The 15,887-nt window shown below is 49.2% G+C and overlaps 1 protein-coding gene across 1 annotated transcript; it reads left to right on the forward strand.

Moving 5' to 3' along the window:
• The first annotated feature begins 1,023 nt into the window (after positions 1-1,023).
• Positions 1,024-15,887, forward strand: C13H2orf72 (chromosome 13 C2orf72 homolog). The gene is made up of 3 exons (XM_516141.9): positions 1,024-1,833; positions 4,959-5,072; positions 10,516-15,887. Exons 1-3 carry the CDS (start codon positions 1,200-1,202, stop codon positions 10,653-10,655), a joined length of 888 nt encoding a protein of 295 aa, XP_516141.5. The 5' UTR covers positions 1,024-1,199; the 3' UTR covers positions 10,656-15,887.

Genomic DNA, 15,887 nt, shown 5'->3' on the forward strand with positions numbered 1-15,887 from the left:
AGCACAGCTGTTTTCTGCCTCCCAGCAGTGCTGGGGAGATGGGGTTGAGAAATGGTCTACTCAGGCCAATGCAAGCAAAGAAAAGAGCACAAGTGTATAGCGTTCACTCAGCCTATCCCCCTTCTATGGCACTGAGGGGGAGGAGGCGACAGGCCTTCCCTGGTTTTACATTGGTTTCTCAGAGTCCTTACCAACTCCCCTCTTGCTTCTGCGGCGTCTTTAGGGTACTATTCAGAGGAAGGTGCCAGCCCTTTAAGTACATTATCATCTTGTCACTTTCTGCTTTAATTTTACATTTCATTAAAAATTACGTGAAATGTAAAACTCAGTTCTTCAGTTGCACTTGCCAGATTTCAGGTACTCAATAATAGTCACATATGGTGCAGACAATAAAAAAGTTTTCCATCATCACAGAATGTTCTATTGGACCAGGCTGACCTAGATCCTTAGAAGGAAGGGAAATGCATTCCTGCTTCTGACCTGGCTGGCCCCTTGCTCCCCACGCAGATCAGAGCACCATCCGTGTCCTGCATCTGGCCCCCTAGACTTTCTGCTTTACGGAAACAGTCTGGGTTTCCACCCCCAGCGCCTGGGGTGGTACAATAAGTATTTGTGGAAATAATGGACCCTCGGTCAGTTTTTGCTAAATGTTGAAGCCCAAAAGGAAAGCTGGGTGGCAGAAATAACCCCTGCGTGTTCTCTTTTATCTCACCTTCCTACCCACTTCTGCGCCCTCCGCCCCCTATCCCCCTACCTCCCACCCCACCTCGGCAAGACCCCAAACTGTGCAGGACTCTGCTCCAGGTCTCCAAACGATGTTATCTAGTGAGGGGATAATTGTCTGTCTTCCCAACCTCGGCTGCCCAGCGCCTGCACCTAGTAGGTGCGCAGTAAGTATGTGTGGGATGGACGAATAAATGAATGAATGAATGACTCTGTTTCCCCGCGTCTGCGCAGGGACTTCGGGAGGAGCCACCCTTGGAGGGCTGGGGAGAAAGCCCTCTTCCTCCCACCCGGGCCCGCGATGCGGGCTGCGCCCAGGGGCGCGTGCACACAGAGGCCCCGCCCGGGGGCCCGGGGGTCCGGCTGGGCTCGGCCCTCGGGGGCGTGTCCTCTGTGCCGGGGCGCCACCGCCCCGAGAGGCGGGCAAGCGGGTGCGCCCGGGCCGCGGCGGCCGCAGAGGGCGGGCGGCGGCCAGCATGGAGCGCGAGCTGGAGGCGCTGGCGGCCCGGCTCGCGCGCCCGGCCGAGCCGCCCTTCCAGGCGTTGGTGGAAGCGGCGGGGGGCCGCGGGCAGGTGCTGCTGGTGGGCGAGCTGTGGGAGCGCGAACAGAGCCGCGCGCTGCTGCGGGACTTCGCACGGGCGGTGTTCCCGCCGGAGCCAGGCGCGGGCAAGCCGGGCGGCGTGGCGGCAGAGGGCGCGGGGCCCGGGGCGGCGCGCGGGGCGCAGAGGGCGGCGAGGGCGGCTGGGGCAGCGGGGGCGGCGGCGGCGGCGGCGCGCGCCATCCGCTCGCCGCTGGTCTTCGTGCTGTGCCGCGCGTCGTCGCTGGCCGCCCGGGAGCCGCGGCGCCGCCTGCGGGAGATGCTGCGGGACGTGCGCGGCCGGCGGCGGGCCGGGGCGGCGCTGGTCGGGGTGCTGGTGGCCGAGGCCGGGCCAGAGGACGCGGTGGCGCCGGGGCTGCGGCTGCTGGAGGCGCTGTTGCGCGCCGTGTTCGGCCGCCAGGCGGGGGGGCCCGTGCAGGCGGCCGCCTACTGCCCCGGCCTCCCGGCCTCCTGCTTGGCCGTCCAGGCGGCCGCCTGCAGGGCCCTGCAAGCCGCCGGAGCCGGGCAACCAGGTGAGACTGCGCGGGGCCCGGCTGGGCGCGGGCGGGCGGTGGCTCGGGCACGTCCCCCAAGTTGGACCCCTTTGGCCATTACCTTATTGAGCACCGAGGTAAACTGAGGCTCAGAGCAGGGAGGTGCCTAGAGCCAGGCCTCGCAGCTAGCGGAGAGCGGGCCGTGCGTAGCGGATCGAGTCTGTCCCGGAAGGGTCCGGAGTGCACGGGAGATGCCTAGGGGGCGTGGGAAAGCTGAGGGGCCGAGTAGAAGGCAGAGGGAGTGGGTAGAGAGAAGGGATGAATCGGGCAAGGCCGAGATCTAGGAGTTATGGGGTGGGTGGGGGTGGGGAGAGAAGAGGAGTGGGGAAGGAAATGGGAAAGCCTTGGAATGGGAAAGTTTCAAGGGGGTGGATGGGTGCTAAGGAGATTGACGGTGCCAGAAGCTAAATTCTAGGGCGCTGCGCAGCTAGAGATGCGTCGGGAGCTCTAGGAGGGGCGGAGGGGCATCTCCAGCGCGGTGGAGGCTCGTCCTGGAAGCCCTGCCTGGTTTTAGGAAGAGGGCAAGGAATGGGTGCTCGGGACTTGAAGTGTGGGGAGGTGAGAGGAACTAAGAGTACATTTTCTATTGATTTCTGGCCACCCACCAAGGCTGTGCACCCAACTGCTGTGTCCCTCAGCCTCCCCCAGGTCTGCTGAGGCCACCTTTTCCCTCCACATTCTCCTGAAAGGTGGAAGGGATTTAAGGGTCTTTTCCCAGCCCCCGTGACTGCTGCCATCAGCAGAAGGGTCAGGATCTCCTTCCTCCTGGAACGCAAGGCTTTACAGGAACTCTCCAGTGTTCTAGGATGAAAATATGCACATTAAGAGTAGCTGCATCTGGCTATCGCAAGGACCAAAAACCAAACACAGCATGTTCTCACTCGTAGGTGGGAATTGAATAATGAGAACACATGGACACAGGAAGGGGAACATCACACACCGGGGACTGTTGTGGCGTGGGGGGAGGGAGGAGGGATAGCATTCGGAGATATACCTAATGCTAAATGACGAGTTAATGGATGCAGCACACTAACATGGCATATGTATACATATGTAACAAACCTGCACGTTGTGCACATGTACCCTAAAACTTAAAGTATTAAAAAAAAAAAAAAAAAAAGAGTAGCTGCATCTGGCAAACCCGGGAGATCTTTGCACTCTCCAGCTCCCAGCTTTCTCTCCCTGCCCAGCTGGGCAGACCTTCAAGCCCTCCAGCCCCTTCTTCTTAAGTAGATAATGAAGAAAGTGGCTGTATTGTGTGTCTCCTGGAGTACTGGCGTTGGTTGGGGGGCGGGGGGTCCCAGCAAGGAGACCTGGTACCTGTGATGCTGCCAATGTCACATTCACCTGCCAGCCTGGCCTGCCTGGGCGAGCGCGCCTGCCCTAACCCTCCTCCCTCAGGGTGCAATCCATTTTTTTTATTGAGGCTGTGATTGTTCTGATTTTTGTTTCAACCCCGTTGCTGACCAGGCCTCCAAGAGAAAGAAGGGAATTCACACACATTTTCTATACCCTAATGAGTGCATGCTTTTTTTTTTTTTTTTTTTTTTTTTTTTTTTTTTAGATGAAGTCTCTCTTTGTTGCCCAGGCTGGAGTGGCAGTGGTGCGATCTCAACTCACTGCAACCTCTGCCTCCAGAGTTCAAGCGATTCTTCCATCTCAGCCTCCCAAGTAGCTAGGACTACAGGCGCCTGCCACCACACCCAGCTAATTTTTGTTTTTTTAGTAGAGACGGAGTTTCGCCATATTGACCAGGCTAGTCTCGAACTCCTGACCTCAAGTGATCCACCCACTTTGGCCTCCCAAAGTGCTGGGATTACAGGCATGAACTACCACGCCCTGTCCCTCCTAAGCTTTTTGTAGACACATTGCTGTTGCCTGAGCCTGAAGAGCCTTTTCTCCTCCCTTCTCCTCACCTGGCCAATCCCATTTGTGCATTCAGAACTGGACTTCCTCCTCCAGGAAGGCTCCCTTGACCTTCCCTGCTCCCACTTGCAAGTTCACTGGCGAAATCCCAGAACCCTTTATCCCTTTGCTCTCTGAGCTCTTACCACATGATTTCGTTCCCTTGTGAACATGATTTTGTTCCCTTGTGGGTTTAAACACCATCTGCAGTCCCATTTCCTGATACCCTGCCTGGCATGCAGACAGAGTGAATGAATCCTCCCTTCCTTTTAAATAAACACTAATACTTTTGAGATTTTAACACTTTGCAAGGGAATTGTTCTCTATGTTAAGCGCTTTCCTACTTTTATAAAAACATACTGAACAAAATTAAACCTCTCACAAATGACTAAAGGTCATGAGTGGAATTATAACTTATAGCCCACTGATTTCTTTGCAGCTTTTGCAGTGGGCAGAACTATTATCCTCACACCAAATGGATTCATGTCACTAAGATTTCGCTAGTGGTTGGATCTGTTTTTTTAAAGTTTTCCGATTTCTTTCCTCACCGTCTGATGATAATTCTTATTCTAGGTTGCTTGCCTTTTGGCAGTGCCCTTTTACCCAGTTTGTGGTACCTAATCCAGCTGCCTTTGGGTTGAAAAACTAAGGATACAGTCTCTTTACCTTTGGGTGCAGGTTAAGAGTAAATTGGTCCTGAATAAAGATTATGAACAAGGATTTTCCTTGTTTTGGTTGCCTGAAGCCTTTAAAAAATAAATAAATAAATAAAATAAACAACCTAGTTCCTGTTGACTTTATAGATTACTAAAAAATGTATCTATTCCTGCCAAGAAATAGTTTGAACTAAAATCAGAGGGAACGTGCAGCTCTTTGAGTATTTTGTTTGGTGCTATGTAATTGTAATTAATTTCATGTCATTTTCATTGCTTTAGTTTCCTCAACATGGTACCTACATCACAGGGCTTTTGTAAGAATTAAATGAGATAACATAGATAAAGTAAAGCAATCATTTTTAAAGTTCGTTTTTAAAGTACAAAAACCCACCCACTTTTGCAAATCAGACTCTGTGTTTTTAATCAGACAGTTGAAACTAGGGCAGTTGACAGTTGGGGCGCTTGATTTGCTAAACGAAATCTCTCAGTCTTGTGAAGTGGGAACCATGTGACCCTCTGACTCAGGTTTTGTGTTCTTCCTAGTGGAAGGAGCCTTGGAGAGGCCAGGCCTCCCCGGACTGCTAGCGTGCTTTTCCTGGGGTCCCTGGAGCCGGAGGAAGAACCAGGATGTTGCTGCCTGCAGAAGCTCAGCTCAGGGTGAGTGCTCCCTGACCTCCTGCATCCTGAGGGCCAGGTGCATGGAATTATGGGAGTGGTCACATGAACCTGGGGACCTTAGGGACAGAGTGAACCAACATCTATGGAGTGCTTGCCATGTGCCAGGTGTGGGGATGAGCAATGTGAGGTGCCCATATGCCAGGCAGTGGGCACATGGGCTCGGTCAGGCTGGGCTCTTTCCCCAGGAGTCTCCACCTAATGAAGGCAGTATGGGGAGGGCTGTAACGAAGGTGTCTCCAGGTGCATGGTGGGGTGCATGGGACCAAACACAGCAAGTCTCCCTGGAGGGTCCAGGGAGTATCCTAGAGCAAGTGACATTTGCTCCGGGGATGGAGGGATTTTCATAGGCAGAAATGGGAAGTTTTGGAAAAGGAGCACTGAGCTAAGGAGTGACAGCATGATGTCATGCTCAGAAAAGGGACCACCTTCGAGAAGCCCCGGGAGTGAGGTGCAGAAGGAAACCAGTGAGGGCCAAGGCTGAAGGGAAGAGTTTGGACCAAATCAGGGTCCCAGATGTGCAGCCTTCAGGAGTAGTGTGCCATGAGCGATTTCTGAGCAGAGAGATTGGGGTGTGTTTAGAGAGGTGGACTCTAGGAGAGGGAGACACCTCAGCAGAGCCCACCTAGGAGGAGGCTGTCGTGTCCCAGGAGGGATAACAGGCGGCCTGGGCCCAACCTGGGCAGTGGGAATGGAGGGGAGAAAACTCACCTGGGAGCCACTCCTAGGTGGAATCATCAGGCCACTAAATGGAAATGAGGGAGAAGGGGAAGGGGAAGACACCCCTCCATGTCAATGCTGATGTTAGAGAGATAGGAAGCGCACTGATCCCCCCCTATCCACATGAGATGCTTTAAGACACCTGTGGATGCCTAAAACCATGGGTAGCACCAAGCCCTACGTATACGCTGTGTTTTTTACTGTACATACATACCTATGATAAAGCTTAATTTATAAACTAGGCACAATTAAGACATTTAACAATATATAACAAAAGTTACGTGAATGAGGTATCTCTCTGAAAATATCTTATTGGACTGTACCGCAGGTAACTGAAACTGCGGATAGTGACGCCATGGATGGGGGTGGCTACAGTACTCGGAAGCATGGTGTAGCCTGCTGAATGCACACAGCCCCATCCCAAAGTGCACTGAGAAGTATAGCTTTGTTACAGAAACAATGGATGGTGGTTCAAAATTAACTTTCATTGTGTCTCTTATTTAAGAAAGAAAACCATTAGTTGATGTGTCAGTCTTCATTGCTGCATAAGAAATGATCGCAAGCAGGTTGGGCATGGTGACTCATGCCTGTAATCCCAGCACTTTGGGAGGCCAAGGTGGGCAGATGACCTGAGGTCAGGAGTTCAAGCCCAGCCTGACCAACATGGTGAAACTCTATCTCTACTAAAAATACAAAATTAGCCGGGTGTGTGGTGGCACATGCCTGTAATCCCAGCTACTTGGGAGGCTGAGGCAGAAGAACTGCTTGGACCCCGGAGGTGGAGGTTGCAGTGAGCCAAGGTTGTGCCATTGCACTCCAGCCTAGGCAACAAGAGTGAAACTCCGTCTCAAAATAAATAAATAAATAAATAATCGCAAGCTTAGCAGCTTCAAAGGCATTGATAAGGTCCCTGACTTCTTGCTGGCTGTCAGCTGGGGCTGCTCTCAGCTCCAAGAGGCCCCTGCCGTTCCTTGCTCTCACAAGCCCTCTCACAAGAGATCCTCCTTCAACCAGCAGGAGAACCCCGCTCTCCAGTCTGCTAGGAGGGAGTCCACATAACCTAAGGAGTCAAGGGAGTCACTAGCCATTGCATTTGTCAGAGAGACACCCTACTCCCCAGAGTGACTAAGCTATCACATTCACAGAGCCCATCCAGACTCAAGGAAGGGCTTTATAAGGGGCCAGAATCTTGGGGGCTGTCTTAGAATTCTGCCTATCATGTTTGAAAACTCAAAAAAAAGTACCAAAAAAAAAGAAAGAAAACAAATGTGAAACATCATTCACTTAATTCCATCATTCAGAGATAACTACAATTATATTTTGGGGTACGCCATTCTATTTACCTATCTCTCCTTGTGCTCTTTAAAATTTAATAAACTCACTTCTATATCATCTTCAAAATGCAGCAGATATTTAAAATGTTTAATTGCAAAAATGCTAACTTCAACCTCTCCACCATCATTTTGGATATACTTGGAAACTAAAGGAGAAAAGATGAAGCAACAGAATCATTAACCATTTTACATAAATCTTGGATAATTTCTCTCTCTGTGGTATGTACAAATCTCATATAGAAGTGAATGTATTAAAATGCAAATGGCATTTATGGACTATGTACACACATTGATAGCATATGATAAATATAGGATATTATAATTGCATGCATTTATACAATCATGAGTTGCTTAATGACAGGGATATACATTCTGAAAAATACATCTTTAGGGGATTTTTGTTGTGTGAACACGATAGAGCGTACTTAGAAACCTGGATGGTATAACCTACTACATGCCTATGCTATGCGGCATAGCCTATCGTTCCTAGGCTACAAACCTGTACAGCAGGTTACTGTCCTGAATATTGTGGGCAACTGTAACACAATGGTAAGTAGCTGTGTGTCTCAACATACCTAAACATAGTAAAGGTGCAGTAAAAATATGCTATAAAAGATCAAAAAATGGTACATCTGCATAGGACACTTACCATGAATGAAGCTTTCAAGGCTGGAAGTTGCTCTGGGTGAGTCAGCGAGTGAGTGGTGAGTGAATGGGAAGACCTAGGACATTGCTGTGCACTACTGTCGACTATATAAACGCAGTACACTTAGGCTACACTACATTTATTTTAAAATATTTCTTTCTTCAATAATAAATTAACCTTAGCTTACTGTAACTTTTTTACTTTATAAGCTTTTTGATTTTTTGGCCAGGCATGATGGCGCGTGCCTGTAGACCCTGCTACTCCAGAGGCTGAGGCAGGAGGATGGCTCGGGCCCAAGAGTTCAAGGCTACAGTGACCCGTACTCCTGCCATTGCACTGCAGCCTGCACACCATAGTGAGACTCTGTCTCAAAACAAACAAACAGACAAACAAAAACCACCTTTTTAAATTATTAAAAGCTTTTTGATTCTTTTGTAGTAATACTTGGCTTAAAACACAAAATATTGTAGAAATGTACAAAAATATTTTCTTTCTTTATATCCTTATTCAGTAGGCTTTTTCCTATTTTAATTTTTTTTTTTTTTTTTTTTTTTTTGCTAAAAACTAAGACACAAACATGCGCCTTAGCCTACACCTACACACAAGGTCAGGATCATCAGTATCACTGTCTTCTGCTTCCACATCTTGTCCCACTGGAAGGTCTTCAGGGACAATAACACACATGGAGCTGTCACCTCCTGTGATAAACAATGCCTTCTTCTGGATACCTCTTGAAGGGCTTGCCTGAGGCAGTTTTACAATTAACTATATATATATATAAACTTTATATACGTGTGCGTATATATTTCTTTATATATATATATATATACACACACACATATATAAGTAGAGGGAGTACACTCTAAAATAATGTTAAAACATATAGTAGGCCGAGGCTGGCAGATCACCTGAAGTCGGGAGTTCCAGACCAGCCTGGCCCACGTGCTGAAACCCCATCTCTACTAAAAATACAAAAATTAGCCAGGGCATGGTGGCACATGCCTGTAATCTCAGCTACTCGGGAGGCTGAGGCAGGAGAACTGCTTGAACCTGGGAGGCGGAGGTTGCAGTGGGCAGAGATTTCGCCAGTGCACTCCAGCCTGAGCAACAGAGCAAGACTCCATCTCAAAAAATAATAATAATTTTATATATATAGAGAGAGAGAGACAGTACAGTAACATAGTCATTTCTTATTATTATCAAGTATTGTCTACTGTATATAATTGTATGTGCTAGACTTTTATATGACTGGCAGCGAGTTAGGTTGTTTCCACCAGCATTGCCACAAACATGTGAGTAATGCATTGCACTGCAACATCAGGACAACTACAAGGTTACTAGGTGACAGGAATTTTTTAGCTGTGTTTCAATCTTTTTTTTTTTTTTTTTTTTTTTGAGACAGAGTCTAGCTCTGTCACCCAGGCTGCACTGTGCTGTGGCACGTCTTGGCTCACTGCAAGCCCCACCTCCCAGGTTCACGCCATTCTCCTGCCTCAGCCTCCCAGGTAGCTGGGACTACAGGCTCCCGCCACCACGCCCAGCTAATTTTTTGTATTTTTAGTAGAGACGGGGTTTCACCATGTTAGCCAGGATGGTCTCGATCTCCTGACCTCGTGATCTGTCCGCCTTGACCTCCCAAAGTGCTGGGATTACAGGCGTGAGCCACGGCGCCCGGCCAGCTGTGTTTCAGTCTTATGGGACCACTCTCTTATTAAGGTTCGTAATTGACCAAAATGTCATTATGTTGCACGTGACTGTACTTACTGTTTTGGAATCTGCTTTCTTCATCAATAACATACTATAACTGCCTTCCACAGCAATAATTATATGTCAACAACATATTTTCTTTTTTGAGGTAATTCTAAATTAACATGCAGTGGCAAGAAATCATACAGAAATCCCAGCACTTTGCGAGGCTGAGGCAGGGGGATAGCTTGAGCTCAGGAGTTCAAGACCAGCATGAGTGACATAGTGAGACCCCGTCTCAAAAAACAAAAAAGGAGCTCACCCAGAGAGATCCTGTGTATACTTTGCCCAGTTTCCCCCAATGGTAACGTTTTGCAAAACTATAGTGCAATAGCACAAACGGGATATTGACACTGACGTAATCCACAGATCTTATTCGGATTTCCCCAATTTTACTTCTATGCAGTGTGTGTGTGTGTGTGTGTGTGTGTGTGTGTTTAGGTCTGTGGAATTTTATATGTTGTCTTTAATACCTGAATCCCATTATATGTGTGAGCCATAGTTCACTCAACCAGTCCCATTGTTGGACATGGAATCAGGACACTTTCAACTGCAAGTAAAGATACCATGACACACACGAGCACAAGCAGTAAGAGAAATCATTATCTCACCTAAAAGACAGTCCAGAGATGGAGTCGGCTTCAGAGTTGGTTGATTCAGGGGCTCAGGGACCCCACCAAGCACCCAGGTTTGCTCTTTCTCTCTGTTGGGCCATCTTCAGTGTCAGTTTCATCCTTAGGCTGGTAGCAAGATAGCTCCAGCAGTTCCACTAATTATTCCTAATTATTTTCTTAGGATAAAATCCTAGAAGTGAAATTTGTGGGTCAAAGGGTGTGTACATTGTTAAGGTTTTTGATATGTATTTTGTTTTGTTTTTTAAGTAGGTATTTGCTGGGGACAACTTTCTCCTTTTCCTTCCTAGATAACTCACTCACAACCTTTCTCTTCTGATTCAGTGATTTCTTCTCCTGTGTTCCAGAAGACTTCCAGGAACCTGAGGAGGAGCTGGCACTAACAGCCATATTTCCCAATGGAGACTGTGATGACCTTGGAAGGGGGTCAAAAGCCTGTGATGGAGTCGTACACACTCCTGCTGAGCCCACCGGAGACTCAAGATGAAGGCTGGACCCTTGCGCTGTCCCTGGCTCTAACCTACAGACTGGGGCCTGGCTCCGTCTTACCGGCCCCCAGGTCTCCATGGAGACTGCAGAAACCCCCGCCTGCTGGAGGCCTGCCACACTCACAGTTACCAGCTAGACAGTGGGGCTTACTAAGACAAGCAGGACCTAAAACAGTGTCTCCCCTGGGAACCTACTCCCCACCCAGCATTTGCTAAGCCTGATCACAGGGAGGTTATTTTGTCTGTCTGTCTCGGTTTCTCTGAGCCACTGAGATGGATGGCTCTCCGCTTTGAGGCTCTGCAGAGCTGTGGCACCCCATGGTGTGTCTGCAGTGTTCTGGGCACATGCATGGGCACCCATCGTTGAGAGTGCAGCTGGGAAGAACTCTGAACCAGAAGTCATCAGAGCTGAGGCATGGCCTTGAACATGTCACTCAGTCTCTGGGGCTTCTGTTTCACAAATGCATGAGGGGGCCACCAGCCCAGTGGCTTTAAACCAGGGGCAGGTTGTCCCTCCAGGCAGCATTGGAAATGTGTGTGTGTTGAGGGGGTCACAGTGACTGTGGGGGCACCCCTGGCATCTAGTGGGCATCCCACAATGTGCAGAACAGTCTCTGACAGCAAAGAATCGGTCCATTCAATGCCAACTGTAGTACCTTTGAGACATTCTGGCTGAGCCAATGCCTTCTCCCTGTCAGAGTCCCCCAGAGCAGAGAGGGTCAGGCTTCCGTGGACCTTGGCTCCCAGAGAAAGCCAAAATAAAGACTACACTGTTGCCTTGGGGGCTTGTCGGGCCAGGGCCAAGACGGTCTGCGTGCTGCAGGGCCAGGACAGAAATAGCCACACATGCCGGTGAGAACAAAGAGCCTCTTTCTTTCTCATGTTGACATCGACTTTCTGTGCCAAGTCCTTTGGGTATAAGGATGCTAGGGAATTCCTATAGGCACCAAACAGAAGGAAAGCTAGGGGCTTGGACTACTGGGTATAGGACTTGCTCTAGCTCTCAGGTCCTAGCCCAAGCTCAATGCAAACACAGCCCCTCCGGGCTCTCTGTTTCTGTGAGGTTCTGGAATCCCTTCCTCTGTGTCCGTGAGTCTGACAGAATCGATGATGTTCCCTTAGAGCCGGGAAATCCATGTGTTTATTCACAGAGGGAACTCACCATTACCTCCCTTGTCTTCTTTGCCTGCCTTGGAGAAATCCAGAGTCTTCGGAATGGCAAAGGCAGCTCCTGGATTTCCCTGGAGGGGAGGCACTAGCTGAGGGAAGTAGCTCCCTTCATTCATGATGCACAGTTTACGCAGCAGACACACAACTGTGCCTACTATTTGCTCAGTGCCCTGCAAGGTGCTGCCTAACTTTGATTTGTTATTTCAGCTCTCTCCAGGATAGTGCCAAATGGTGCAATGGGAAACCTGTTTTGCTGGGGGGCTCTAGATCACCGGCTCCAGAACTCCCGGCTGCTAGGGTAGCCCCTACCCCCAGCCCCTTGCTCCTGGACAGCAGTGGGTCTCACCTTTAGCCTCTGCCCCCAGTTCTGGTCTGACCCAACAGAGGGGCTCTATGATATTAAGAAGGGGCCCTTCCTGCTCTGTGCCTCAACCTATTCTCCATAATAGGGAGTCTAATCCTATTCCTTCCCTGCCTGATGAGGATGGTGTGAGGATGAGGAGGACGGCATCTCATTTGGGGTTTTTTGGCAGTGGGCCTCATTTTAATCCTTCAGGGCTGCCTGCCAGTAGATCCATCCAGCTGCTTCCTTGTAGCCAAGAATGAGTTCAATGAATTGTGATTCACTGATTTTATTGATTTTGTTTTAAAACAGGGAGACTGGTATTTTTGAAGCTGCTATCATTTTCTATTTCTTTATTAATTTCTTTGTAATCATCTTATTAAAGTTTTCGTATTTAGTGGGAGAGGGAGCTTTGTTTAAGTTTGGAATTTGCCTAGGGCAGAAGTTATAAGGCTTCATAACCTTTTGTATGTATTGCCAATATTTGAAACTTGGGAGATTACGTATAAAAAATACCTAGTTTTCTGGGTGGAGGATGGGGCATGCTGTCATCTCAAGTCTGCTGTGGCTCACCCCCACCACCTTTACCCCCTCCCCCGCCCTTCCCATCCCCCACTGCACTTCACTCATGTAAGACGTCTGCCCGGTGCTGGTCCAGGCGGGCATGTGAGTTTGTAGCCTCTGCTCCAAAGGATGGTTTACACATTATTTTTTCATTACCTTCAGTATTCCTGTGAATGGTTCAAGGGAGAAAGTCTTCATTTACTAAGATTTGGGTTCTGCCTCCCAAGTGACAATACAGGGCTGAGATCCCTCTCAGCTTCTTTGAGATGTGGCCACCATAAGCATCATCGTTGTAGGGACAGTCTCATTGCTGTCTTCTAGCAGACAGAAGAGTTAGGTGCCAGAAAGGACAATCTTGATGGTGGGTCCCCTCCCTGAAGGACTTTAAGAAGGCATAAAGGGGTTGGGGTGGAGGGTGGCGTATGAAGGAGGAGGCCCTTGATTAGGTCAGTGGTCCCTGGGAGCCATCGGCGAGAGGCCTCCAGCCGGGTGACAGTCTGGGCTCTCGGGTACTAATCTTTCTAATATGGCAGTGGTTGTGGCACTTCTGACTTGAATTGATAATTCTCATATCTAATAAAACCAAGAAGTACCTCGTTGATATCTTATAGAAAACAAAATGGATCTTCTTCATTCTCCTAAGGGGCTCCTTGCAGAGAGACCCTGGAGAGCAGGGAAGCTTGGCAAATGGTGGAAATCTGTGGCCTGAAAGCCTCCCAGCCTCTGCCCTGGGTGACATCTCCCCTGCCGTACCAGCTGGGATTTAAAAACCTGTAGCGAGAAAGCATAAGTATATATTTAAAAAATGATTTTTAAATTTTTATAGGGACAGGGTCTCACTATGTTGCTCGGGCTGGTTTCAAACTCCTGGGCTCAAGTGATCCTCCCACCTCGGCCTCCCAAAGTGTTGAGGTGACAGGCATGAGCCAATGGCCAGATTTTTGAAAAGACAGCATTCAGCCCAGGATACAATGGTGTGTGTGTGAGCATGTGAGCACGCACATGCATGTTTAACCAGAGCTAAAATAACCTTAACTGAGTCTCAGAGAATCCTTTCTACTATTTGGGTCACACTTTTTCTCCTCTCCTAGTGTTTGTCTCCAAACCTTAGTGCACAAGAGTCCCTGGGTTGTCAAACCCAAAACTTAAGGCAACTCTGCAAAGGGGCCAGGAGCTGAGGCCCCAAACCTTTGAACTGAACGAGCCCCCCTTACCCTAGCAGAGAACTGTGGATTCAGCCTTGCTGGAGAAGACGAAGGACTGCCTGGTTAACTTGAAAGCAGCCTGTACTTTAAAGTGTAGCAAAGCAAAGCTGCAGGCTTTATTCCCTGGGGTCAGGAGGCCTGGACTTTGTCCTGTTTGTATGGCAAACACAGCCAGCCCAGTGAGTGAGTGCAGGAAGCTGGCTGTTTGTACCCAAGGGCTGCATAACCGCTTCTGACCTGGTTTTGTGTGTTAGTGGATCGAGGATTGGGACAGACGTGGAATTTGGCCTGGGCAGCCTGCCACTTGTGTAACCTTGGAGCTCAGGAAAAAATGAGGTGCAAGGGAGAGGGTGGATAGCCAGGATCCCACATGGACCCTTCAGATGCCTTTGGTCTGAGCCAGAGCCCTCTGGATCCCTTATATTGGGGCTGCCTAATTGGGACTGGAGGCAGAGACGGCCCTCCTGGGACATGCCATGGTTCACACTGTAGTGGGGGCCAGGATGTGGGGTAGCTCAGGTCCAAACCGGGGCTGGGTGCTGAAGCCACTGTGGGGCTGTGGTTTTGGCAAGGGTGAGAACCCTCTCTGGTGTCCTTCCTGGGCTCCCCAGCCCCAGCCGGGGCTCCTGCCACAAATGCAGACGGGGGACTGCCTGTTCTTTGACCAGTGAAATTCAGAGACCCTCAAGGAAGGCTTGAGGGTCTCTGAATTTGCTGTCCTCATCTGCACTTAGAGTAATGGCACTTAAATTGCTGTCCTCATCTGCACTTAGAGTAATTAGGTGCCTCGCTTAGTCCTGTGACCAAGCCTGATTTTGCGTGGTGGTTACAGAAACTTAGTCTGTGTCTTGTAGCCCTGAGCTCCTCCTCTTCCTCACCAGTTAACAATATCTCAAAGAAGGGTGTTGTCCTGAATCATTACCATAACCCCAGCCTAAGCTCACCCTGACCACCACTGTCCCAGGTATATCACCGGCTCCAGAACTCCTGGCTGCCAGGGTAGCCCCCGCCCCCAGCCCCTTGCTCCGGGACAGGAGGGAGTGGGTCTCACCTTTAGCCTCTGCCCCCAGTTCTGGTCTGACCCAGCACATGGCAGCTCCAAAGAGCGGACAAAACCTTGAAGCAAAGCCAAAGGGCCAGGCCTGAATGGGAGGTCAGAGGGAAGAAGGCCCAGGAGAGGGTCTAAGCCAGCCCTGTCTAAGAGGAATCTAACGCAGGCACATAGGTAGCTTTCTATGGTGGCCACATTAGAAAAAAGTAAAAAGAAATAGATAAAATTAATTTTAAGCATACATTTCATTTAGCCCAATATATCTAAAATATCATTTCAACTGTAAATTATCGAGACATTCTGCATTCTGTTTTGCATATTGTCTTTGAATCCCATGAGTTTACACTTAGAGCCCAATTCAGATACTACATTTTCATCAGAAAAACTTGATCTGTATTTAGATTTAATTAAATGTACAGTCGTAAACATTCACATCCTCAGATTGTTTCAGAAATACTCAAAGGTTTTGCAGTTATGGAATTTCTATCTATTTTTAAATTTCAAGTAATTAAAGTTAAAGTTTAGAATGCATTTCCTCAGTTGCACTAGCCACATTGCAGCTGCTCAATAGCACTTATGGCTGGTGGCTACTGTATTGGACAGCACCCCTCAAGAACAGGGGAGGCCTCGCGCGGTGGCTCATGCCTGTAATCACAGCACTTTGGGAGGCCAAGACGGGTGGATCACCTGAGGTCAGGAGTTCAACACCAGCTTGGCCAAGATGGTGAAACCCCATCTCTACTAAAAATACCAAAATTAGCCGGGCGTGATAGCGGGCACCTGTAGTCCCAGCTACTTGGGAGGCTGAGGCAGAGAATTGCTTGAATCCGGGAGGCAGAGGTTGCAGTGAGCCAAGATTGCGCCACTGCACTCCAGCCTGGGTGACAGAGCCAGACTC

Source organism: Pan troglodytes, chromosome 13, assembly GCF_028858775.2.
Source record: "Pan troglodytes isolate AG18354 chromosome 13, NHGRI_mPanTro3-v2.0_pri, whole genome shotgun sequence".
Lineage (NCBI taxonomy): Eukaryota > Metazoa > Chordata > Mammalia > Primates > Hominidae > Pan > Pan troglodytes.

Coding starts and splice junctions, on each gene's coding strand:
- C13H2orf72 (XM_516141.9), top strand. CDS start 1,200: ATGGAGCGCGAGCTGGAGGCGCTGGCGGCCCGGCTCGCGCGCCCGGCC. Junction 1,834..4,958: donor CGCCGGAGCCGGGCAACCAG/GTGAGACTGCGC, acceptor TGTTCTTCCTAG/TGGAAGGAGCCTTGGAGAGG. Junction 5,073..10,515: donor CTGCAGAAGCTCAGCTCAGG/GTGAGTGCTCCC, acceptor CCTGTGTTCCAG/AAGACTTCCAGGAACCTGAG.